The sequence below is a fragment of the Hipposideros armiger genome, unplaced genomic scaffold, assembly GCF_001890085.2.
Source record: "Hipposideros armiger isolate ML-2016 unplaced genomic scaffold, ASM189008v1 scaffold_382, whole genome shotgun sequence".
NCBI lineage: Eukaryota > Metazoa > Chordata > Mammalia > Chiroptera > Hipposideridae > Hipposideros > Hipposideros armiger.
Window position 1 is genome coordinate 981,574 of NW_017731732.1, and position 23,481 is coordinate 1,005,054.

Below are 23,481 nucleotides of genomic sequence, written 5' to 3' on the forward strand. Positions count from 1 at the left end.
CAATATAGGCCAGGTTGGAATCCAAGGGCAAAGTGTTGTATAAACACTTAGTCCTGGTTATGTTTTCAAAAGTCAGTTTTATCCTGTGTTTTGTTTTTTTTTTAAGATTTTATTGGGAAACTGGGGGAGGGGAACAATACTGGGGAATCGGGGGAAGGGGAACAAACAACTTGCTGTCGTTTTGTTCTTCAGTCTAGTTGTGGAGGACGTTGCTTCACTGGCCCATGTTGGTATTATCATTGTGCTCTTCCCGGGACAGGCAGATCGGTCGCCTGCCTCTGGACAGCCGCTCACAGCGGCTCTTGGCACTGCAGCAGGGGCTGCAGCCTATGCCGTCACCGGCAACTCGTGGCAGCCCAGCTCTAGGTCGAGCTGTTGTTCACCATCTTAACTGTAGAGGGCAGGGTCATTGGCCCCCATGTGGGATCCGAACTGGGACCCTGCTGCTCAGAGCTGGCATCCCAAGCCAGCTGTTAACCAACGCGCCACTCGGCCATCCCTTTCCTGTGTTTTCATGGCTCATGTTACATGGCAGTGGCTTTAAAACAGAAATCAAACCAAATTTTTAAAAACTGGGCTAATTGTACATTTGTCACACTGGAAGGAAAAAACTAGTGTCGGTGCCCTTCTAAATGGAGATTTTAGTCAAAATGCTTATAAATGCAAGGAGCAGGAGCCCACGGTGTTGGTTCGAGGCAGAGATGTTGTGGAAGCAGGCCGCTGCCCCTGGGGTGTGGGAGGGGCGACTTCCCCCAGGAGGAACTGTGGTACCTTGGTATCTCATGTCCTTTCTTTTCTTCTCCATCCCCAGAAAGAGCTGTCTGAAGATGTCGGCCAGAACAGAAGCCACGCTCAGATCCCCGTCCATGTACACAATGCCAATTGCACAGTTAGGGTTGCGGCTGTCACCAAAGGAGGAGTGGGGCTTTTCAGTGCCCCGGTGAAAGTCTTCGTCCCTGCACGTGGTGAGAGCGGGCACTCTGTGGGTGACAGAGCACGTCCACCCAGGCTGGATGGCTGGGTTAAGGCTGAGGAATAGAGGCCAAAGGCATGGTGGCAGTGGTAGAGAGGGTCCATGAGTGGACACGCCCTGCCAACGTGCGAGTCCTCCCACCGGCGTCACTGCAAGTGCACTGAGTGACAGGAGGAGTGGCCCTCTGGGTAGCAAGTTGGACTTGGCTGATGTACAGCGGCTGAATGCTGGAGAGGCAGGTGGCTCGCGCCTCTCTCTACGACGGTCTTGTTTGCCACTTGCTGGTGTCCAGTGCCCACTGTGCTGTTTGTCATCAGTGCTGCTTGCTGTGCCACTGCCCGTGCGATCCTTGGCCAGCATGCTTTGTGTTGACCAGTGTAGGACACAGTGTTTCCTGTGCCCTGGGCTCTCTGAACCAGTGCCCAGCCCTGCGTGCTGGCTTCTGCAGGTTGTTCGAGTGCCCTTTGGCATGGAGCCTCCGTGGTGCCCCAAGTGGTCCAAGCGTGTGCTCGCTTCCAGAGACCTGGAGGGCTGCCTTTGCTCTACTCTACCCCCCTGGTTGTTTGATGTTAACACTGTCACCAGCTCCATGCACAGGCATGTGTGTCAGTGTGACCTGGGTATTTACTCGTACAAGTCCTGTGGCAGGCGGGGCTTGTGAGCAGACTGCAGCATCCCTGCCTGGCTCTTCCCGTGACCGTCAAACACGTGCTCCTGTTAGTGCCAAATCAGAGCCATATTATGGTTCCTGAGGCTCTGTATCTGGGGACCATGAGTAACTGGGGGTGGACACACAAGGCTTGTCTGCCTGGTAGAAATTCAAAGACAGTGAGACTCTGATTGTAAAGGCACAGATTAAAGTTGAGACTTTCAGGTGACAGAGCTTTAACTTTCATACACACTAAGGTCTCCAGAGTTATAAAGAGCTTTGCTATCCTGGCAGCCCTTGCTTTGCACGATCCAGTTTGCGTACATGTCACCACATTGAGTCAGAGAACTCCATTCCTGAACAAGATGATTCAAGTTTGAGTTACCTTCACGTGAGGAATGGCACAGAGCACACACTTCATTGCCAGCTCTTCAGCCGACAAATCTATACACCTAAAAGGGGCGTTGTGATCGCAACCAGTGAGGCACTTCTCTCAGCCCACGGGTGGCTAGTCACTGCACTTCTGTTATTTGCTTCACTCACATCTAAGGCACATACCCTGTTGCCTCCTCGTCACCAAGTGATTAACCCACATTTTACAAAAAGGGACAATTGAAAGAGGGAGATGGTGAACAAAGAGGAAAGTGCAGCTAGGATAGGAAAAGGGAGCATTGGAGGTGGGCTTCGTGTTGCGTGTGGGGGGAGTTGGGGGAAGTAGCTGGGGACTCAGAGAAGGTGGGCCTACCCTCAGGGACTGAGCGGTCACACCCAAAAAGGCAGTGTGACCCAAAGGGAGGTACGCTGGCGAAGTCTTCCCACAAAGGAACTCCCAGAGATACTTTACAAGGTCAAAAGTACAAAGGATATGTTGCTGGGAGCCAACCTAAATTTAAAATGCAGTATGACAATTCACAGACCTGGAAAGTAGATTCTGTCCACATCAGAAGTTACAGGACTAGAAGGAGGCAGGCCCTGGTCACACTACTCTTGATAAGTGTTTACAAAGAAATATATGTTCATTCTCAACGTTTCTAGGGTTGTAACTACAGTGTACCAGAAAAGTACTAGTTTTCCCAATTTTTTTTTTTTAAAGATTTTTATTGGGGAATTGGGGGGTTGGGAACAGTGTTGGGGAATTGGGGGAAGAGGAACAGACAAGTTGCTGTCCTTTTGTTCTTCAGTCTAGTTGTGGAGGATGTTGCTTCACTGGCCCAAGTTGGCACCATCATTGCGCTCTTCCTGGGTGAGGCAGATCAGTCGCCGGCTTCTGGACGGCCGCTCACTGCGGCTGCTGGCCGCTCACGCTGGCTGCTGGCTACACACGGTAGCCCATGGCAACCCACTGCCACAGGGGCTGCAGCCTATGCCATCGCCGGCGACTCATGGCAGCCCAGCTCCAGGTTGAGCTGTTGTTCAGCATCTTAGCTGTGGAGGGCAGTGTCACTGGCCCTCATATGTGGGATCCGAACTGGGGCCTTCTGGCATCCTAAGCGAGTTCTTAACCATCGCGCCACTCGGCCGGCCCTAGTTTTCCCAATTTTTCACTTCCTCATACCTGTGTTGCCGACATGAACAGAGTTAGCCAGGTTCCCAAGTCCCTCTGCACAGACTCAGCTCATAATGTTACCGCGAGGGCCACATACATCTGTAGATCACCGCACGTACCAGGACTAAATTCTAACTCCTCTGGCCATCAGCTCTTCCTGTGACAAACAAAAGAGTTTTTTAGGTGTTTTGGATCCTGGAGAGGGGTTCTGAGTCGCTTCTCTTGGTCTCCCACCAGCTTGGGTAGATTTTGCCCCCTCGTCGACCCCGGCACCTGGCAGCACAGACCCTGTGCTTATTGTCCTTGGCTGCATCTGTGGATCTGTTCTGATCGGGCTGGTGATCTATGTTTCTCTGGCCATCAAAAAGAGACTCCAGGAGACACAGTTTGGGTAAGTGTCCCAGGTGAGATGCCCAGTAGCATTGATGAGGTTGGCATGCCAAGTGGCAGTGCCTGTTCCACCAACCAGTGCCTCCGTGTTCTAGCTGGGTACCCCATCTTACACTCGCCCTGGAGCTGGCAGCTTCCTCACTTGCTGCAGAGGCAGCCAGACCAGAGGGGCTCGTTCACACCCAGGACCTGCCAGGCCTTTGCCACTCAAAGTCAGTTGCTGTTAAATGAGGATTTTTATTAGAAACCTTTAAAATGATCCTAGTTATTAAAATGATAATAATAATAATAATAATAATAATAATAATAAAACAGATAAAAATACTAGAAGGAAATTCACCAAAGCATTAGCAATTATGGATGGTATAATTGTGAGTGGTTCTGTATTTTCTTTTTTTGCTATATTTTACAGATTTTCTATGAGGGTCAGTTATTTCTCTAATAGAAAAAACTTTATATGCTCACATTCAAATTTAATAGAAGCTCTTTTTCTTATTTTCTATGCATCTGACTTTTATAGCCAAACAGTAGTTGAATAGCAGGAAAAATGTTAAAGTGGCCCATGAAAATAAGGCTATATGGATAAATGTTGTCTCTGGAATTCAGTGTCCTCCTGTTCCTCTGCAGTGAGTTTGGATTTCCGTGAAATCCAGTTTGTCACTCATGGGTTGGAGGGAGTATGTTGTAGAAGAGGCGAGCTGTTGACAGCTTAGTGTAGGACAGAATGGCGGAGAGGAGGTGTCTGTGTTTTGGAGGTGGCTGGTACAGCCTCTCTCAGCTCAACATGTGAGCACGCGGCACTCCCTCCAAATCTCCCCATGGGCAGGGTGGGGGAGCTTCTGTGGGGAGGCTAGACCACCCTCTACGTGTCCATCCCAGTTGTGGTGGCTGTGTACCCACAACACTTACAACTCTGTCCTTGTCATTAGTGTGTCTCAGTATGTGAATTCTAAGAATGACTATTTTAAAGATGTGGACAAAAATGCCATCCAAACCCTGGACATATAGTTGATTAAAACACCACCCCACACCCCCCACTTCCCAGAGTCAAGGCATAGGTTGGGGGCTCATCGCGGAGAGCCTCTGCAGAAGACGTAGGAGTAGCTCACCCATGTGTGTCGAAGGCCTAGGTGTTGGGCACTCTGGGCACCCGAGGTACATGGTGAATTAACAAAGCAGCCACCACCCCTGCCTTCACAGCTCTCATAGTTAATGGGGAGACAGGCTAATCACACAAGTGAACAAAAAATGGCAACGGTGGTCAATTCCATCTAAAAGGACTTGAAGAGTGTATAACAGATTTGATTGCATTAAGAAAGGCAGGAAGGGTCTCCCTGCAGAGCTGACATCTGAGCTAAAAGCTGAATAAAGAGCAACACATACAAAGGTCCTTTGCTACAGGCAGCCTGGCCCACAGACGGAAAGCCCCAGACTAGAGGATGTGACACCTGGGTCCGGCATTCATTCTGTCACGGAAACAAGTCTTATAACTTTTCCAGCCTTCTTTTGTATTATCTCTCTCTAAATGGTCTCCAAGGCCATTACCAGTTCTAATTGCTGTGATTTTGAATGGAAACTTTCCGACTCAGTAATTGAGAGAGGCTGAGTCTAAGGGGCTGGTGTCCACCACAAGAACAAGTGGCAGCATGAAATGTGTGTCATCAAGTGGGAGTCCACGGTTATTGTTTTGGAAACAATAATTGATATAGCAGGATGCATAGACATATTTGCTTGAGATCACTTCCAACGTAGGCTTAGTAAAGACAGAGCCAAGAAGATGATGACCAAAGCTTCCGGGGCGTTTGTGAGTCCCAGGGCCAGGTGAGGGCCCCAAGATGAGCAGCGGAGAGCACCTGGAGGGGCGGGTGCAGAAGAAGCGTGTTGCTTTGCCTTCTGAGGCTTAACCAAGAAACTGCGTGTAGTAACGCCGTCCTTTCCAGTCTTTGGAAATTCAGTACCTTTTTGCTTCTTCCAAAGCTTCCCCTTGGCACCCTCGTTTCTGGCTTTCCTTTAGGAGGAAATGTAATAATTTTTAGAACATTATATGTTATGAAAATATTTCGATTCTGGTTTTAAAATCCATGAAAAGCAAAGTGCTAGAATGAGATCCCATCCACAGCAGCATGAAAACCATCACGTTCCTGAGAATAAACCCAATAGATGCGCAGGAGCTTTGTGGAAGAGAAATTAAATAAACAGGGAAATGTGTACCATGTTCATGGATGGGAAGGCTCAGTTTTGTGGTGAGATCATTTGCCCAAAGTTAACCAAAAATTCAGCACAATCACCATGTAAGCTGCTGCGAGTTGTTGATACCACTTGGCAAGCTGATTTGAAAACGTGCCTCGAAGAGTAAATGAGCAGGACAGCCAGGACAGTGTGGTCAGCATGTATCTTGCAGCTGTTGTCATAGAGTGAGGTGTCTGTTCTCTCCCAGAAATGCCTTCACAGGGGAGGAATTGGAACTAGTCGTCAACTACACAGCAAAGAAGTCCTTCTGTCGGCGAGCCATCGAACTCACCTGTAAGTTGACTTTCCTTTCCCTTTGTAAGCAAATGTTCAAATAGTCTTGAGCAAAGAAAGAACAAATGAATTGACAGGTTTTTCACAAAAGCCAAAAGTCAAAGAACGGATTTCTTTAATGTGCAAGGAAGGTGTCTTCAGCTAGCAGCAGGCAGATAGTCAAGCACCACCCTGTGCTTCCCCACTAGCCGATTTACTGGGAACCTGAGGCAAAGCAGTGGGGTGAAGGACTCCTGGTGCCGTGACACACCGGGGGAGAGGAAGTCCGAGATGATGGAGAAGATGCTGGTAGGGATCAGGGGTTTAAAGGAAACAGCAGAACAACTGACAATCTCAGAGCTCATTCCCTATTGTTTCCTGGCAACCCACTCAGAGAACTTTGTAACAGTGACGGTTTGAGTTTTGCTGAATCAGAGTGTGAACGGTTCTAGTTGAACAGAGGGAATAGATCGCTATGCTGTTGAACAATTTCAGAAACAAAGTCGAAAGTGTGTGTAAATATTATCAAATGCAAGCTCTAGATATTTGCCAAAAAACTGAAAACAACAACAAAAAGCCAAATGCAAGGATGATACTATGAAATAAAGACTTGGGTGATGTTGAATGTTAATTTCCTTGCTTTTCTAACCTAGAAGTTTTGACTTTCAGATATTTGTTCATGCATTTTTAAAAATCTCTTAATTTACACCAGTTTCTTTCCTTTATTGGAGGGCCATCAGGGTGAAATGTTTTCACTAAGAGCTAATGTGTCCTTCCTGGTTATCCACATTCTTTTCTTTCAAAGCCTTACTCACTCCCTATCTGGCACATACTGAGTGGTCCTTGATTGGTCTCCCTTTCCTGGTCAGTTGTTCTCGTCGATAGCACTTACAGTCAGTGCTGCATATCTAACCTGATTATAGAAGACCTTGTTCTCCAGCCCCAACCAGGCACTCAGTTTAGCACCTCCCATGTCATTATCACTTGGCTCCATATGCCTTGTGCTCTCAGTGCTTCATGGGGTTTCTGCACCCCCTTCCCTGGCAAGGAGGATAGGGGAGGGTGGTGCCCGATGGCTACTTTGTCCCCTGTCCTCAGGGTTAGAATAGTAAATATGCCACTAGAAAATGCCTGCTGACTTCTCTTCCTCACTCCTTCTGGTCAAGGGCAAACCTTCCCGACAGGACCCCGGTTGCCGGCTACCACACTGCACGCTCTGATGTTCAGAATAAATCTTGCCCTGAAGCTTTCATTTTACTCACTTTAATCACAGAATTAAGTGTGATGTTTTATTACTGGCACTTGGGGGAGGGGAGAGAGCTATGGGTATAAAATGAAAAAATGTATAACTATTTTTCAAGGGACTTTATACATAATTTTAATTATATTTCGATGAAAGGAAGCACCCTGACACCTCACATTTCCCATCACTCCCTTTGTAGTACGCAGCTTGGGCGTCAGTGAGGATCTGCAGAATAAGCTGGAAGATGTCGTGATTGACAGGCACCTTCTAAGCCTTGGAAAAATTCTGGGCGAAGGTAAGCAGTTTAATTCTTTTAAAAATGGGGGGTATGAAAGTAAGCCTTTTCCAGTAATTTTTTTTTTAATTTTTATTTATTTTTTTTTTTTTTTAAAGATTTTTATTGGGGAATTGGGGGAAGGGGAACAGAGAAGTTGTCGTCCTTTTGTTCTTCAGTCTAGTTGTGGAGGACTTTGCTTCACTGGCCCAAGTTGGCACCATCATTGCGCTCTTCCCGGGCAAGGCAGATCAGTCGCCAGCTTCTGGACAGCCACTCATAGCGGCTGCTGGCCGCTCATGCTGGCTGCTGGCTACACACGGTAGCCCACGGCAACCCACTGCAGCAGGGGCTGCAGCCTACGCCGTCGCCAGCGACTCACCGGCAGCCCAGCTCCAGGTCGAGCTGTTGTTCAGCATCTTAACTGTAGAGGGCAGTGTCACTGGCCCTCATATGTGGGATCCGAACCGGGGCCCTCTGGCGTCCCAAGCCAGCTCTTAACCAATGTGCCACTTGGCTGGCCCTCCAGTAATTTTTTAAAATATGTATTTATTAAAGACCGTCTTTGTGACTTTAAGTGATAAATACACATAGGCCTATTTTACCAATTAAAATGAAAAAGTAAATAGCAACTTTTGAAACGCAGACTTGGCACATAAAAGGGGGCTTTACAGTGCCTAGCACACTGTTGGCCTTGGAAATAGGAATTCCCTTCAGTGAAAACCATGCAATTCATTGGCCAGTTTCCTATATCGTTTAAATTTATTCCTCTAGTTCTCAAGTTCACTGTTCCTGGCACCTTCCTACTTACCTAGGAACAAGGATGAAAATATGTATTTAATCTGTCAGGCTGATCTCAGGATGAATGATAATGACATTCAGAGCTCCTACTTTATGAATTTCAAAAACATTTTCCATATTGTCCTATAATAAAGTGATGAACTGAGCTAAGCCTGAGTCACCCAAGCTGGGGACAGAGGCAGAAGGCCGGTGCCTGGCGTGGGCCTGGTTTGCAAGTGTGGGTGGCCTGGCAGTTCTGCCCGGCTGCGTGTGTGGGTCACTCTTGGGCCACACACGTGAAAACAGCAGCTCTGACACTGGGTGTTGCCACGGGCAGGAGGGACTTTTCACAAGGCCCCCATCAATGTCTTACTTCACAGGAGAGTTTGGGTCTGTCATGGAAGGAAATCTGAGTCAGCAAGACGGGACTGCTCAGAAAGTGGCCGTGAAGACCATGAAGTGTGAGTGCTACCCAGTACACCCATTCTTCCAGGTGCAGGTGGCTGCTTCAGTGTCTGGTGCTCTCTAGGTCAGGATGGAGTTCCGATGTCATGATGTCGGGCACCGATAGGTCCCAAGGCCACCCAGAGCGCTGCCTGGTCACAGAGGGACAGTTACTTAACGAGCTCTTTTTACCTGCGCTGTATAGTCTTTCCACTCAAGGCAGTGACCTGTGTCATTCTGTCTCCCTGGCTCTTTCTCCCTCCCTCCCTCCCTCTCCCCTTTTCCCTCTCTCCCCCCTCCCCTCTCTCCTCCTCTCCCTTCTCCTCTCTCCTCTCCCCTCTCCCTCTCTCCATCACCTAGTAAAGCCAAAGAATTTCCAGGCAGGGCTGACCCGGTGGCAGCATGAGACCCCACAACTGTCTCAGTCTGATTCTTCAGGTGGGCTGGGCACCCATAAAATAGAGCACGCTTGAGTAGCATGTCACCTGCAGCCATCTTGCCAGTGTGCTGGGTGGACAGGATTGGTGCTTAGTGTGTTAATATCGCTTCCTCATTAACCCCTGGGTAAATTAAATATGACTTTCAATTGGGGAGTAAAGTAAAATTGGTTTCTTTCTAAAGCTGAAGTCCACTGTTTACTGGTTGTTGAAGCATACGTTGGATTAAAAGCATGTATTGAGACTCTAACCAGAACCAGAGGCTGAAGTTTTAGTTTATTTATAAAAAGGAGCTGTAATAACCAGCCAGTCCGTGGGCTGGTGCTTCCTGCTTTGCGTGGGTGTGATGACAGGCAGTCTTTTCAGGCTGCTCATGTGTGCCCAGGACAGCTGCTGCTGTCCCCGTTTCAGCACGCACATCAGAACGCTTGCTGGGCTTGAGCCCCACACGGACTCACATTCTTTCCTTGGAACCTCGCAGTGTGTCTGTGGGAAGGCTCCTTCCATCATCACCATTTACTGAGCAGGAGGTCCAGCAGACCTGGTCAGAGGAACTAACTATTCAACTTAGAGTAGCCTGCGTGGGGATTGGACCCATGCTAATTGCCGAAGAAGACCTAGAGATGCCTCCAGCACAGGCCCCTGGTGCTTCCCTGCTTACTGGTACCCCCTGGGAGGGTTTGCCAGCAGACCCCACCCATTCTCCACCCACTCGCCTGCTAGAGAGCGTTTTGGGTCTGCCAGATGGTTTCGGGTCTATAGAATCATGTCTTACATTTTTTTAAATTTGCTTTAATAGGAAGATCAATATATCCTAAACCCATAGAACGTGCAGATACTGTGCAAGAGGCTCTCGTGTGATATCACTCAGTCCTTGTACCCTGTGAGAGCAGATTCCCTAAGGCACTTCTGGCTCTGTGTGTGTGTGTGTGTGTGTGTGTGTGTGTGTGTGTGTGTGTGTTTTGCAGGGGGAGGGTGGCATGGTTTTAATTGTGGTAAATACACATAACATAAAATACACCACCCTAACCATTTTTAAGTTCAGGGACATGAAGTGCTTTCACACTGTGTGCAACCACTCTTCCCCCCATATCCCGCACTCCCCAGAGCATTCTCTTCCTGCAAAACAGAAACTGTTAAAAGAGCCTCACCCCCCCAAACTTTTGTCCCTGTGAGCTTGCCCCTTCTAAGGACCTCGTATAAGTGGCGTCACACAGTGTGTATCCTTTTGACTGTCTGATGTCACTTAGCACAGTATAGGATTTTAAATGTTTCTCTTAAGTTGGTTTAAACCCAACATCTTGGTATGAATGTCTGTCTAGCTCACAGGCAGGGTTGAGCAACCAGACTTGAAGGCATGCCGACAGACAGAGATGCGTCTTCTTTCTTTTTAAAGGCAAAGCTGATTGCAACAGACCAATTCCATTTGATTTTAGAGATTTTTTTTAACCAATGTACTTTAATTTTTAGAGCAGTTTTTTGTTTACAGAAAGGTTGGGTGGAAAGGACAGTGTTCCCATACGCCCTCCCGTCACACAGCCTCCCTGTCGCTGGCACCTTGCATTGGTATGTTGCATTTTGTGCAGCTGAAGCATCCATATTAATGCATTATTGACTGAAGGCCATGGGTTACATTAGGAGTCACCCTCTGTGGTCCATCCTGTGGGTTTTGACAAATGCATGATGCCATGTGTCTGCCGTCACAGTGTCCTACAGAAGTCCCGCTACCCTAAAACCTCTGTAATGCCTCTGTAACCTCTGTAAACTCATCTGTGTACTGTCACCATGGCTTTGTCTGTACCTGACTTTACTCTTAGAGAACAAAATTGCTGGTGTCCCTCCCTTCATCGAGTATGTCACTCGCACCTGATGTTTTCCATCTCTCCTTTCAGTGGACAGCTTTTCCCAGCGAGAGATCGAGGAGTTCCTCAGTGAGGCTGCATGCATGAAAGACTTCAGCCACCCGAATGTCATCCGACTCCTAGGTACCTCGAGAAATGTGGGACTGGAGACCAGAGGAGAGCTCGTTCACTTTGTCCACTGGGAAACCTCCAGGCAGAGAAGTGCACACTGGGTGTGACCCCAAAGTACTTTATGACATGGGGTCTTCACCCCAGAGGCTTCTCCTTATGGTTACATTTTCTGAGGCTGGTGGTAAAAATGGGATGCTGTTTAATGCCAGAATGTGGCTTTTAGCTCCATTGGCTAAAAAACAAGAAGGGGGATCAGGTCCCAGAGGTTGCTGTGTAAGTGACACTGTTCCAAGAGGGAAGAGCAGCCTACAAATAACTGACCATCCTGCTGACTTTTTTTTTTTTTAGCTGTCTTGTGACTTGACAAATGCTAAATTCTCTTAACTTTCAAAGTGTCTTTGGCACTTCAGGGGGATGTGAAAACATGTTTGGATACAATATTATGTCAAAGAGATGACTGTGACTCATTTGCAATTACTGGCTTCAGCAGACTGAGAACAATTGTGCTTTGTCATGGCACCAAAATGTACAAGGGCTTTGCAAGCCTGGTGTCCTAGAATTCCACGATAAATGGGTTTTTTCTGTATGTAACTGTTAAAATTTAGTTATATGGATTTTACCTAATGGCCCCCAAACTTCTTTTCATAGTTTTAAGCATTTGGTTTTGGTGGATGCCCTCATTTGATTAAGTATTAACTCTCACATGAAACGAGTTTGCCCTTGATTTCTAGTGTGGTCACTGCCCCTCACTTAGAGTCAGTATCTCAAAAGCTCCGCCGGCCTCCAGAGGGCTGTGCTTATTGTAGGTTAATTTTTGAGAGCTCTCCTGCAAAGACGGGCGTGAATCGGAAAGAGAACACACCAAGCAGTGGACCTACTGTGTCTGTGTTCTAGAAGACAGTATGTGAGCTATGAGCATGTGTCCTTTCAAGTGTCCACTTGGGAGCACGTGGTTTCAATTTGGCCAGTGCCCCTACCGTGCTTTCCTGGTCAGTGCTGAGAAGGGCTCTTTGTGACAGACTTGGTTCTTCATTTCAGGTGTTTGTATAGAGATGGGCTCTCAGGGCTTGCCAAAGCCCATGGTGATTTTACCCTTCATGAAATACGGGGACCTGCATACCTACCTACTCTACTCCCGACTAGACACAGGACCAAAGGTAAGTACCTCATTGCATTGCCTCTGGACACCTATTGGGGCTTACATTACAGGGCCTGGACAATAGGTCTGACCTTGAAAATAGAGGAGGGAAGGCGAGGACATTGGCCTTTGTCCAGGGCTCACTGTATGCCCTGGGGGTTGAAGTGTGGTGTCCGTCTTCATGGCGGGCCTGCTCCTCTGTCTTATTGTTCCTGTTTCATTGAGGAAGGGAGCCCACTGGGAGCAGTCTCAGGGCCCAAGCTCGTCGCAGTAGAGCCAGGGGCCCCCTCATGCTATCAGAGTGGCCTCTTTCTTTAGACATTGCCTCTTTTTAGCTTGTTTGCTCTGAAATCCCTGGGTGCAGGAACATCTCAGTTCCCAAACGGAAGGTGCCCTGAGCTGTTTTGCAGTAATTTCTGAACGTGAATTTACTCCATTCATCTTTCTCTTTATCACGAGCCCCTCCATCCTCGGAATCAGATAGCATATTGGCTGCTGGAGCTGTTAAGTCTTAAAATCGGGTAGTGTGATTCTTCCAGGTTTATCCTACTTTCTGGAATCATTTTAGGTTTTCTCCTTCTGTTGCCATATGAATTTTAGAATCGGCTTGTCTGTGTCAGCTGGAAGTAGTGCTGCCATCTTACGCTCTTTGGAACAAAATAACAAGAGAGACAAGCACACAGCATTTTACTGGCCAATGCACAGTTTCTACTCACAAAAATACAAGTACATTTTTTCCAATGATGGAAAGCAACTCCCAGGTTTTATAAATAGGAAAAAGGAATGCATTTTCATATTTTGATACTTTGCAGCACAGATAAAGCTGGCAGTCACAAAATGAATAGAGAATCTGGAAAATCAAGGTTTTCAGACCTTTCCTTTGCTGTTTGCTCAGTCAGTTCCTTGAGTATATTGTGTCTGCAGGAGTGACCGAGGACTAGGTCTCAGTTACGAAATGTCCCCGGCAGGGCCTCCCTGCCATTCTGTCCCCACTCTGATCCACGAGCACAGGATGTCTTTCTGTTTATTTGGGTCTACTTTAGTTTCTTTCATGTTATATTTGTTAGAGTATAAGTTTCTCACTTGTTTTGTTAAACTTATTCCTAAGTATTTTATATTTGATTCTTTTATAGCTAAAATTTTTTTTTTAATTTTATTGGGTGACATTGGTTAACAATATATAGGTTTCAGGTGTGCAGTTCTGTAACACATCATCTGTCTATCGCATTGTGTGTTCACCACCCTTAGTCTGGTCTTCTTCCATCACTTATATTTGACCCCCTTTACCTTCTTGTATCCCCCCCCCCATCTTGAGAGTATCATGCTAAGCAAAATAAGTCAGAAAAGGACAAGAACCACAGGATTTCACTCCTATGTGGGATATAAAACAGAAAGCAACAAACGAACGAACTCACAGACACAGGCAACAGTATAGTGGTGTTAATATTGTTTTCTTAATTTCATTGTCAGATTGTTCATCACTCGTACATAGAAATACAGCTGATTTTTGTATCTAGCATCCTGCAGCTTTATTGAACCCATGGGTTAGTTCCACCACACAATTACCTTTTAAATGACTTTTGGTCACAGTCTGCAAGAATAGCATCATCATTCTGGGAGAAAGTAACACAAATTAATAGCAACTCATATTCCTTCTCCCTTCAGGAACATCAGCAGGTTTTATATTTCTTAGCACCCAATCCTTTCCTGAAAATTAGCACCCAGAAAATCAGATGCCCCAGAAATACAGAATATAAGCCTGTCCTGCCTGGTCTGTTTCCATTTTCTAATAACTCCATATGGAAGGGTGAAGGAGAATCTAAGCGTGTTGTCATATATGCAGTTCGTGATTGACATGGGCCCTGGCTGGGAATATAAACCATTAAAAATGCAGTGTCTTCATGAGCACCATTTGAGAAAACTCAGATTTTTCTTCACGTGGGCAGCTGGTTGGAGCCCCGGGTTGGAGATGTGCATTCCTGCACTGTGGTAGTGGTTTTGGTTTTTCTTTTTCTTTTCCTGAATAAACCGTTCTTTTGCGGGGGGGAGGGGGGGACAGAAAACTCATGTGCCATGGAGCATATGCCATGACAAGTCCAGTGTCTTGGGGACAGGGTGTGGGGACAGACCTGTTGGTGGTTGCCAGGAACTTAGCCCTCCTGTGTAGGCTCTAACTGGACTCAAACATGTAGTTACTGCGGGGACGGCTTCCCCTGTCACCATCCGCGGGATTCTTCCCACCTGGCAGGTTCCTAACCCGGCAGCCGAGTACAACTTCACAACACGGAGAAAATACCAGACTGCTGAAACTTACAGGAGGGTCCTCGGGAAATAGTGAAAATTCCTGCGATAAGGGGCAGAGACCATCCTCATTTCTCTCTAGAAGAAGAAACAGTACCTTTCAAAGCGTTTCAGGGTAAAGTGACCGCAGCTGTGGTTGCACAGTTGGAAACTCCTCCTTCTAAGTGGGCTTTTTGCCTCAAAATATTAGACCCCCCCACACACACACAGAGAAGCCAAACCTCCCTCGTGTCCCCTCTAAGCATGGTGTGGTTGCTAGGTCCCACAGCCACTCAGGACACGGAGGATGGTATGTGACCTCAGAACTTGGGAAATGAATGTTAGTCACCGTCAATGCTTTTAAAGACAGGGAGAAGAGAATGTGGTATTTGCCAAAAAATTTTAGTGTCGTCGTCTTTCTTTTTTTTTAATTCCTTTTTAAAAACCTTACTTATGGTATTAGTGACACAGAAAGGAAAGGTTTGTTTCATTGTTTCGTGACCACACATTCAAGAAGTAAAAACACCGTTTCCGTGTACAGATGGAAATAACTTACAGGTTTTCCTTTTAAAAATATAATTTCTTCTTGCTCTCTCTTTCCCCTTAGCACATCCCTGTGCAGACGCTGGTGAAGTTCATGCTGGACATAGCCCAGGGGATGGAGTATCTGAGCAACAGGAATTTCCTTCATCGTGACTTAGCTGCTCGAAATTGCATGTAAGGGTCCTGGCACGCCCTCGGGGGCCACACCTCCTCCTGTTGGCATTTGTGGGGCGGGGGGCGGGGGAGCCGGGGGGACATAGGGCACTGGCCTGTCGCTATCACAAGAGGAGGCGAGCTGGGGTTTGGAGGTGGGATCCCTATGGCTCTGATGTGTGACTGGCTTTTTGCTTGTTCGTTCTCCCTCCGACCCTGGCGACCACGTTTGTATTTTCACACTCTCACATCCCAGAAGGTGACATATGACATTTGTGCTCCTTGCCCATCACCAGTAGCTTGCAGTGGGCCCAGAGTTGTACATAAGTCTTTTAGTCACGAACACAGTCATGAAAATCCTAAACGTCTGTCCCTAAGTTCTGTGGACACTTTCCTTGCCAGCAGAGGCACAAGGATGTTCAGAAAACTTTGAGCTTAAGTCCTGCCCATCTCCTCACCCTGTTCCAGCAGCCATCATCTGCTGTATATCTTCAAAAACAACGGCCATGTCTAGATTTTAAGTTTACTGTCGCAGAAGAGGCAGTGTTCCTTAAATGCGTTGCTCGTCTGTTTTTCTTGGTTGGAGATGCGACAGAGTGATGCCTGCCCCTCAGTCCTCCTGACCAGCCCCACCCCTTGCCCCCCACCTCTTTCACCTCAGTTTTGAGGGCCAAGAGGGTCTTGTTTTTTATTTAAATAATTTGTCTACCACGAAGGAAGAATCATGAAAATCTTTTTCCCCCTTAATACTTCCTTCAATTTTTTCCCATTAGATACAGTGACCAGCTGTCGATCTGCCTGGAACTGAGGGGTTTTGCAGGCTGTGGGATGTCAAGTTTTAAATGTCAGTGTCGGGCAAACAGGGACAGGTTGTCCAGTGTCAGGCAAACAGGGACAGGTTGTCACCTACCTGCAGACCACCCATTTGTCCTCTTCTGTCTCCTTCTTGTCTAGGGTCTGTTTTAACAGCTTGAGCTATAAATACAATTGTAGCCCTTTAGTTGAACGATTCATTCCTCAAGTTCTATCTGGCTGTCTTCACAGGAAGCCCAGGGTCTCCTGTACCGGCATGTACTGGCCTATGTCCCCCAAGCTGTCAGGAGGCTCCCTTGGCCCCCAGAACCAATGCAGAATGTCAGGCAGGGAGGTTGCTGGGGCTCAGTGTGTTGGCACCAGCGACCCTGGGTTTGAGCTGGGCTCCTCCTCCTCTGGGCGTCACCTCTGTTCCCTCCATGTGTCTCCATCCTTGTGCACAGGTGGCCTTGCTAGTCCAGACCCCTCCCAGACCAGAGGAGGGTGCAAGGCTGTAACTGTCCTGCTCACCCTCGCCCCTGCTGTTGGTTCCCAAGCAGGACCCTCCCAGGCAGTCACTTAGCATAGATGTCCTTAGCAGCGTGTGAACAGACCTGCAACTTAGGGCTGTGCCTCCAGAGTCCCTGAGGATACACGCTCACTTTCCATAGGTTGCGAGATGACATGACCGTGTGTGTCGCAGACTTCGGTCTCTCCAAGAAGATTTACAGCGGTGATTACTACCGCCAGGGCCGTATTGCGAAGATGCCCGTGAAATGGATTGCCATCGAGAGCCTCGCGGACCGTGTCTACACTAGTAAAAGTGACGTGGTACGTAGTTTCCACTTGGGACCCCGTGAGGCAGAGGGGACCCATGCTGAAGGAAGCAATGTGGCAGTTATTGCCACTCGGATAATCTGAGGGTTGGGGGAATTCTCACATCTACTTAACACCAGACACTCTAAATCGACTGGACTCCTAGATTCTGATGGGGTCTCCTGACACCCAAATCTTAGGCTTCGCACAGGCCCTTAACTTAGTCCATTTGTTCTTTGCCACAATATGGTGACTTCTTACCCACAACTGAGGAATTTCACGTTCACACTGAATTTAGTGAGTTCATTGAATGACCACAGCATGAAAGAGGCTGTGTAGCTGTGCCCTTAAGCAGACACTGATGGCAGCAGTGGAACCAAGCATGGGTGTGACAGGAGGCTCTATCTGCCTTTGTCATATTGCCCAGAACAGCGGGAGTAGAATGGGGACCATGACGCTCTGACCCCACGTCACTGCCGTGATGGGAGAGCAGCGTGTCTCAGACATAATTGTCAGCTCTGTGCACGGTCATGGGGGCGTTAAGGAAATGACCTTTGCTGATGAAAAGTCTATTCAGTCCCCTGAAAAGGCTCACGTCTGGACTTATCATTGCTTTGTTCTCAGTGGGCTTTCGGCGTGACCATGTGGGAAATAGCAACTCGGGGCATGACGCCCTACCCCGGAGTCCAGAACCATGAGATATACAACCACCTTCTCCACGGCCACAGGCTGAAGCCACCAGAGGACTGCCTAGACGAACTGTGAGTGATCTCCTCCATGCCACCGGGCACCTGCCCGGGCCAGCAGTGGCTCTTCAGAGACCTGGGGACACACAGCCACAGGGAGAGGGGACACTCTTAGCCAGGCGGATGTATACAGACACTCAGGCCAGAGCATTGGCTGGCAGGGAGATGGTGCATGCAGGGAGCAATGGGCCCCTGCGTTCTCCAGGTCTGCAGGCAGCTCTAGGAAATGTGTCCTAGATAAGCAGGTGACCTTATCACACATGAGGTACCCGAATGGCCATGTGCCCTCTTGTGCTACATCATCCTTCTCTTTCTGGACATAATTTCACAGAAACCAATTGCAATAATGTCCTCAATCAGGAAGTTTTGAAATCTGAGCCCATGACTCTGAGGTCAGGCTGTCATCAGAATCACATGGGCTGTATTCTAACAGCACAGTTCCTTGGCCCTGTGCCTGGAAACTGTGATGGTGCTAGGACAAAGTGGGCCCAGAGGTGCGTGTTTTAAGACACTCCCTGGGAGACAGGTGCTCAGCTGGCATGGGGGCCCCAGCTCCGAGTGTGCAAGACCACATCTCACCAGGCCTCTCCTCTCCAGGGCGGGCGGTCTGGGGACAGGCCTGGGCCTACGAGCCACTCAGGCCAGGCTCTGCCTCCAGCTAGCCACGTGTAGGGCCACCACAGCAGACCTCTCTGTGCCTGTGATCAGCTGCAGGAAAAGTGTAGTCGCATACTCCAGAAAGGTACCGGGATGGTTAAAGACAGTGTGTGGCGCACCCGGCCTGCAGCAGGCAGAGAGCAAGTGTCACACGATGCTGCCAATGCGTGACACAGAACCACCTGCCCAAGTGCCTTGCTGACCTTTCTGAGATAATTTCTGCACCGCTGCCCCTAGCTGGTGACATGGACCTCCCAGTGCCAGTCTCCTCCCCACTCAGTGGGACTCATGGGCTTGGAGAGGGGACACGTTCTTCACATCCAGCAGGATGGCAGGACTATAGGCCTGCGTGGGTGCTCGGGCAGATGGGCATGGGCAGGAACCCCACACACATGGACACCCCCACTCTGGCCCTGCTCCCTCACTGGGGAGGGCCAACTGAGGTGGCATGCAGGCCTCCTGGGCCCCATGCACACCAAACAGAAGGAACCTTTAATGACCAGAGCCTCAGCCGGTGTGGTGGCAGCAGCTGTCACTGCAGTTGTGAATTATAACACTCAGAGCACAGACGAGAAATGTAACTCCTTGAAAAACATGCTCAACTCCTAATTCAATTAGATCTGAGGTTTCATGGCATTTTTTTTAAAGGGCCATGTGAATGCAGTGTTTGCTTCTGAAAAGGAGGAGGGCATTTCAGCCCAACAGTGTTGAATGAAGAGTTTTGTTGCCACTTCCATCTGTGTGTGTGACAGGGCGATGGTGCTTGTGGTCATCGTCTGGGGTCTGACAGCCCTGTGAGGAATGCTGATCAGCTTCCTGTGAGGCTTTTGAGGGGAAAATGTCACAGAGTCAGCACACGCCATGTGGCTGGGAGGTCGGGGTCAGGCTGCCCTGTGGTCCCCATTCCCAGGTGGTACAGGGCCACCATGGGTTTGAACCAGGCCTTCCCACGTCCCCTGTCCTGTCCAGATGCTGGTGAATAACAGCAGCCTCCAAAGAGGCTCGTGTTTCCATACCTGGGGCATCTTCTTTTTAAAATGAATGAGCCACACTGAGCTTCTTGCCTGCATTCTCTGCGATGCGTTCACTCCTGTGTTCGTTGCCCCTTCATCTTTTTAAAGTCAACTCTAAATGTAACAACGTAAGGGAGTGTGCTTTGTGCCCTGCCCTCCCATCCTGCCCTCTGAGGCCACCTCTTCTCACGTCATCACTCACCTTGGAGTGACCAGGTGGCAGGCCTGCTCCCCTTGCCCAGAGGCCACTCTGTTCCCCCGTGGGACACTTCCTCAACCAAGCTTATGGCCTACCGGCCACAGCCCTCAGACACTCCCATGAGCTGACCACCGTGTTTCTTGCATTGGCACCCCCATTCCCATCTTCCTCCAGTGACACTCGGGAGCCACCCTGTCTTTTCTCTATCCCATTGGGTCCCCTCGGTTTGCAGGTATCCTTCAGAGTCCCTCTCCACTCCAATCTCACCCTAAATGCCATCAGTGCCATAAAACCAGACAAGCCCAGGTTGGCGGGACCTGGGGTTATCTGCTCCCCTGCCCCCATTACACATGAGGAAATGGTTGCACAGTGGCCTGATGGTGTAAGAAAGAACCTGAGCTCATACCTCCTTCCCCCCTCAGAAACCCCTCTCCACTTTCTGACCAGTCCATCCACTTGTGCCTGTGGCAGCTCAGGCCCCAGAAAGGACAGCAATGGGGTCACTGTGGGCTGAGTGGCAGAGCACACCCAAACCTGCTTAGCACTGTAGACAACGTGCTGCTGACATGATGCCCGCCTCTCAGGTGCCATTTCTTTGAGCAGACATGAAGTATTCAGCCATCCTCAGATGCAGGAAGAAAACAGGTGCTCAACAAATATGGATAAATATGTAAATTCGTCTGATTGCACCTTTTTCAACTCTTTTATCTAAATTGTGGTAAAATACACAGAACATGACATTTCCTACCATAACCATTTGTAAGTGCACAGCTCAGTAGCGTGGGTCCTTCCACGTTGTTGTGTAGCCACCCCACCACCCATATTCCCAAATGAAACAACATGAATGTTGTCCGCATGAAACAACATCCTTCCCACCCTCCCCCAGCCCTGGCAACCTATATGATTACATCTTTTATAAAATCTCAACAGAAAAACAAAAATGACTGTTTGCAAAGGCAGCTACCAAACTTGTTTCTTTCCGCCCCTGAAATTGAAATCGCTGACCCTTGCAGTGTCCCCCTGCTGCCAAGGGACGGCCCTTTTGCCCCGCTCCTTGGTCTGCTACCATGAAGTCACCCTTTCTGGGAGCGGTTCGCCATGTCTTTACAAGTAATATTCGTATTTTTACATATTTCGTGAAGTATTAAAAGTAAAATAACTTTCAAAGTGATATTACCGCCATGTTACATGAAGAGGAGCATAGAATATTTAAACGCTTTCTCTCCTGAGAGGTAGAATAAAGGAAAGTAAATTAAATACTGCAGCGCCTTGATGGTGTGGAGAAAAGGAGAGCATGTCTCTAAGGACAGGGTTCCTCAAAGCTCATCTCAGACTGCACACAGGCAAGGCTCTGGGGGAAAGGAAGTCATGCAAATCCACCTGTACCATAAAATCCTCAAAAATGAAAACAAAACCTGTTTGTAAGTCTCAGTAACCGTCTCAGAAACAGGGAGAGGACAGAACTAAGCAGACACCCAGGTGAGGATGTGCCTGCTGCTCATCAGCTTGGCGTCCTGTGCTCACAGGCAACACATCTGCAGGCCCCGCTTTCCAGAAGCTCGTGCACGTGTTGACAGAGGCTGAAAAGTGAACACATGCGAAGCTATCAATTGTTGTGCATGAATGAGGTCTGTAAATGTGTGTGAATGTTCTGTGTGATGCGATTGCATGTGGACACAGGAATTGCATGTTTTTGTTCATACAGGTCAGTAATCTACTTTGTGTGTCAGGTGATTCACACTTGGGTTGTTTCCTTATTCAGCAATATAAATATCAGCATCTCAAAACAGGAAAGAATCCACATGAAATGATGGCACCACTCAGTCATCTGCGTCAGTCATCTCCATGTTTGACTGTGCTCATGTCACTGTCCCTCCAACTGTAATTCTTAATTATGTCAGACCCAGGGAATGAGGACGTCCCCCCGGAACGGAGTCCTCCCTACAGAGCACAGCAGAGAAGGTCGTGCGGAGGAACCCCTGAGCACAGGACTTGTCTAGTGGCAGGCGGGTTCCCATGCTGCCCCCCACTGCTCACTCCCATGTTTATTACAAAATAGCGGTGACGGGGCTGCTGAGAAGATGAGATGTAGTGACACACACAAAACACTCCTCCCCCACTCCCCTGGGCCCTTCTGATTCTGCTCTCCTGGTGACAAACCCAGTTTGATGGCTTAGAACAGGGGGCAGCACACTTTTTCTATAAAGGGCCAAATAGCAAGTATTTTTGGTTTTGAGGCAATATGGTCTCTAGCAACTGCACAAGTTTGCCATTGCAGCAGAAGCAGCCATAGTAAACAAATGCAGCTGTGTTCCAGTAAAACTTTATTTACAAAACAGATGGTGGGCTATAGGTTGCCAACCTCTGGAATACAGGAAAGGACCTGAAATTCTCGTCCTTTGCAAAGTTAGGTGTAATTGCCTCGTGTCCTGTATTCCTGGAGCCAGAGGAGCACTTGTTACATACCCATGGAGCGTTTCTAAAACTCAAACAAATATTAAGCCACCAAGAAAACCTCTGTAATTTCCAAAGGGTAGAATTAGTGTGGGTTAAAATGTGATAAAGTCCACAAAGATGTGAAAACAAGGGGCGTGCTGCACTGGGGGCTCACCCGTCTTCTGTCCTCGCAGGTGTGAAATAATGCAGTCCTGTTGGAGGGCGGACCCCTTGGACCGGCCTCCCTTTTCCGTGCTGAGGCTGCAGCTAGAGAAGCTCTTGGAAAGTTTGCCTCAAGTGCAGGACAAGGCCGATGTCATTTACATGAACACACAGCTTCCCGGGGGCTGTGAGGGCCCAGCAGACGGCCCCCCACCTGCACAGCCAGACACAGACGTGGACCCCAACCCCAGGTGTGCGTCCTGCACGCCCAGCGCTGCTGTCAGCGTGGTCACAGCCCAAGTTCATGCAAGTTCACAGCACAAGGACAGAGCGCACGAGGGAAGGTACATCCTGGACAGGGGCAGTGGGGACTGGGAAGACCTGGAGCCTGCCGCCCCAGTAACGGAGACAGAGGGGGAGAGCGGGCTCCTACCGGAGGACAGACAAGTGAGCACTGGGGTCTCCTGGTCCCAGTCCAGCACGCTGCCCTTGAGGGGCCCACCGCCAGACGAACTTTTGTTTGCGGACAACTCAGACGACTCAGAAGTCTTGGTGTGATGAGAGCAAACAGATGCCCACAAGCCAGGCTTGGGGCGTGCCCCAAGGTCCACGCCCGCTCCAACGTTCTGCGTTCTGTGTTCCTTATCAAGTAAATGCCCGAAAGCCCCAGAAGAGTGTTGTCCAGTCCGTCGTCATTAAAAATACAGAGTATATATTTATTTAAGGAGAAAAAAATCTTTGTGTGTATATGATGGGAAGAGACGTAAATATTATATTTTAATGAAAGGCCTTATTCCTTGTCACTTACCTTGCAGATCCTAAACACTGGGCTCTATCATCCTGCTGTCTGCAGCTGCCCCTTGCTATTAACATATGCACACAGTCGAAGCTGTTTTTTTCAGGTTCTTTTCTTTTTCCTGACTATGAAATCTAAAAATATCTATGAATTGAAATGCCATCTTTGATTTTGCTTCTTCTAGTCTTCTGAAAAAAAAGATACTCTTACATGAATCAATTATTGATGAGTGACTCATTTGATATTTAACGTTTTATAACTATTTCTTCCATATGACTTGCTAATAAAATTTGAATGAGGAAGGATGTGTTGTGCTTGCTTGAGACGTCGAAAGATGGGGCCACCGGCAGCCTCGTGCCCTGAAGAGGGATCACTTCAGTGCCTCACCCTCCGGACACTTGCTTCACCATTCTCAGAGTTTTTTGTTTGTTTTTTAAAGATTTTATTGGGGAATCGGGGAAGGGGAACAGACAAGTTGCTGTCCTTTTATTCTTCAGTCTAGTTGTAGAGGACGTCGCTTCACTGGCTCATGTTGGTAT

At 48.4% G+C, this 23,481-nt stretch overlaps 1 protein-coding gene across 2 annotated transcripts in view; it reads left to right on the top strand.

Moving 5' to 3' along the window:
- Window positions 1–23,244, top strand: part of MERTK (MER proto-oncogene, tyrosine kinase) — an 89,194-nt gene extending 65,950 nt beyond the window's left edge. For both annotated transcript variants that reach the window (XM_019662884.1, XM_019662885.1), the window contains 11 exons: window positions 812–965; window positions 3,406–3,559; window positions 5,996–6,081; window positions 7,503–7,598; window positions 8,738–8,818; window positions 11,131–11,223; window positions 12,250–12,368; window positions 15,237–15,346; window positions 16,789–16,948; window positions 17,558–17,694; window positions 22,179–23,244. In XM_019662884.1, the coding sequence (XP_019518429.1) occupies window positions 812–965; window positions 3,406–3,559; window positions 5,996–6,081; window positions 7,503–7,598; window positions 8,738–8,818; window positions 11,131–11,223; window positions 12,250–12,368; window positions 15,237–15,346; window positions 16,789–16,948; window positions 17,558–17,694; window positions 22,179–22,704 (1,716 nt within the window). In that variant the 3' untranslated portion in view covers window positions 22,705–23,244. The remainder of the gene's footprint in view (window positions 1–811; window positions 966–3,405; window positions 3,560–5,995; window positions 6,082–7,502; window positions 7,599–8,737; window positions 8,819–11,130; window positions 11,224–12,249; window positions 12,369–15,236; window positions 15,347–16,788; window positions 16,949–17,557; window positions 17,695–22,178) is intronic.
- Window positions 23,245–23,481: the final 237 nt, after the last annotated feature.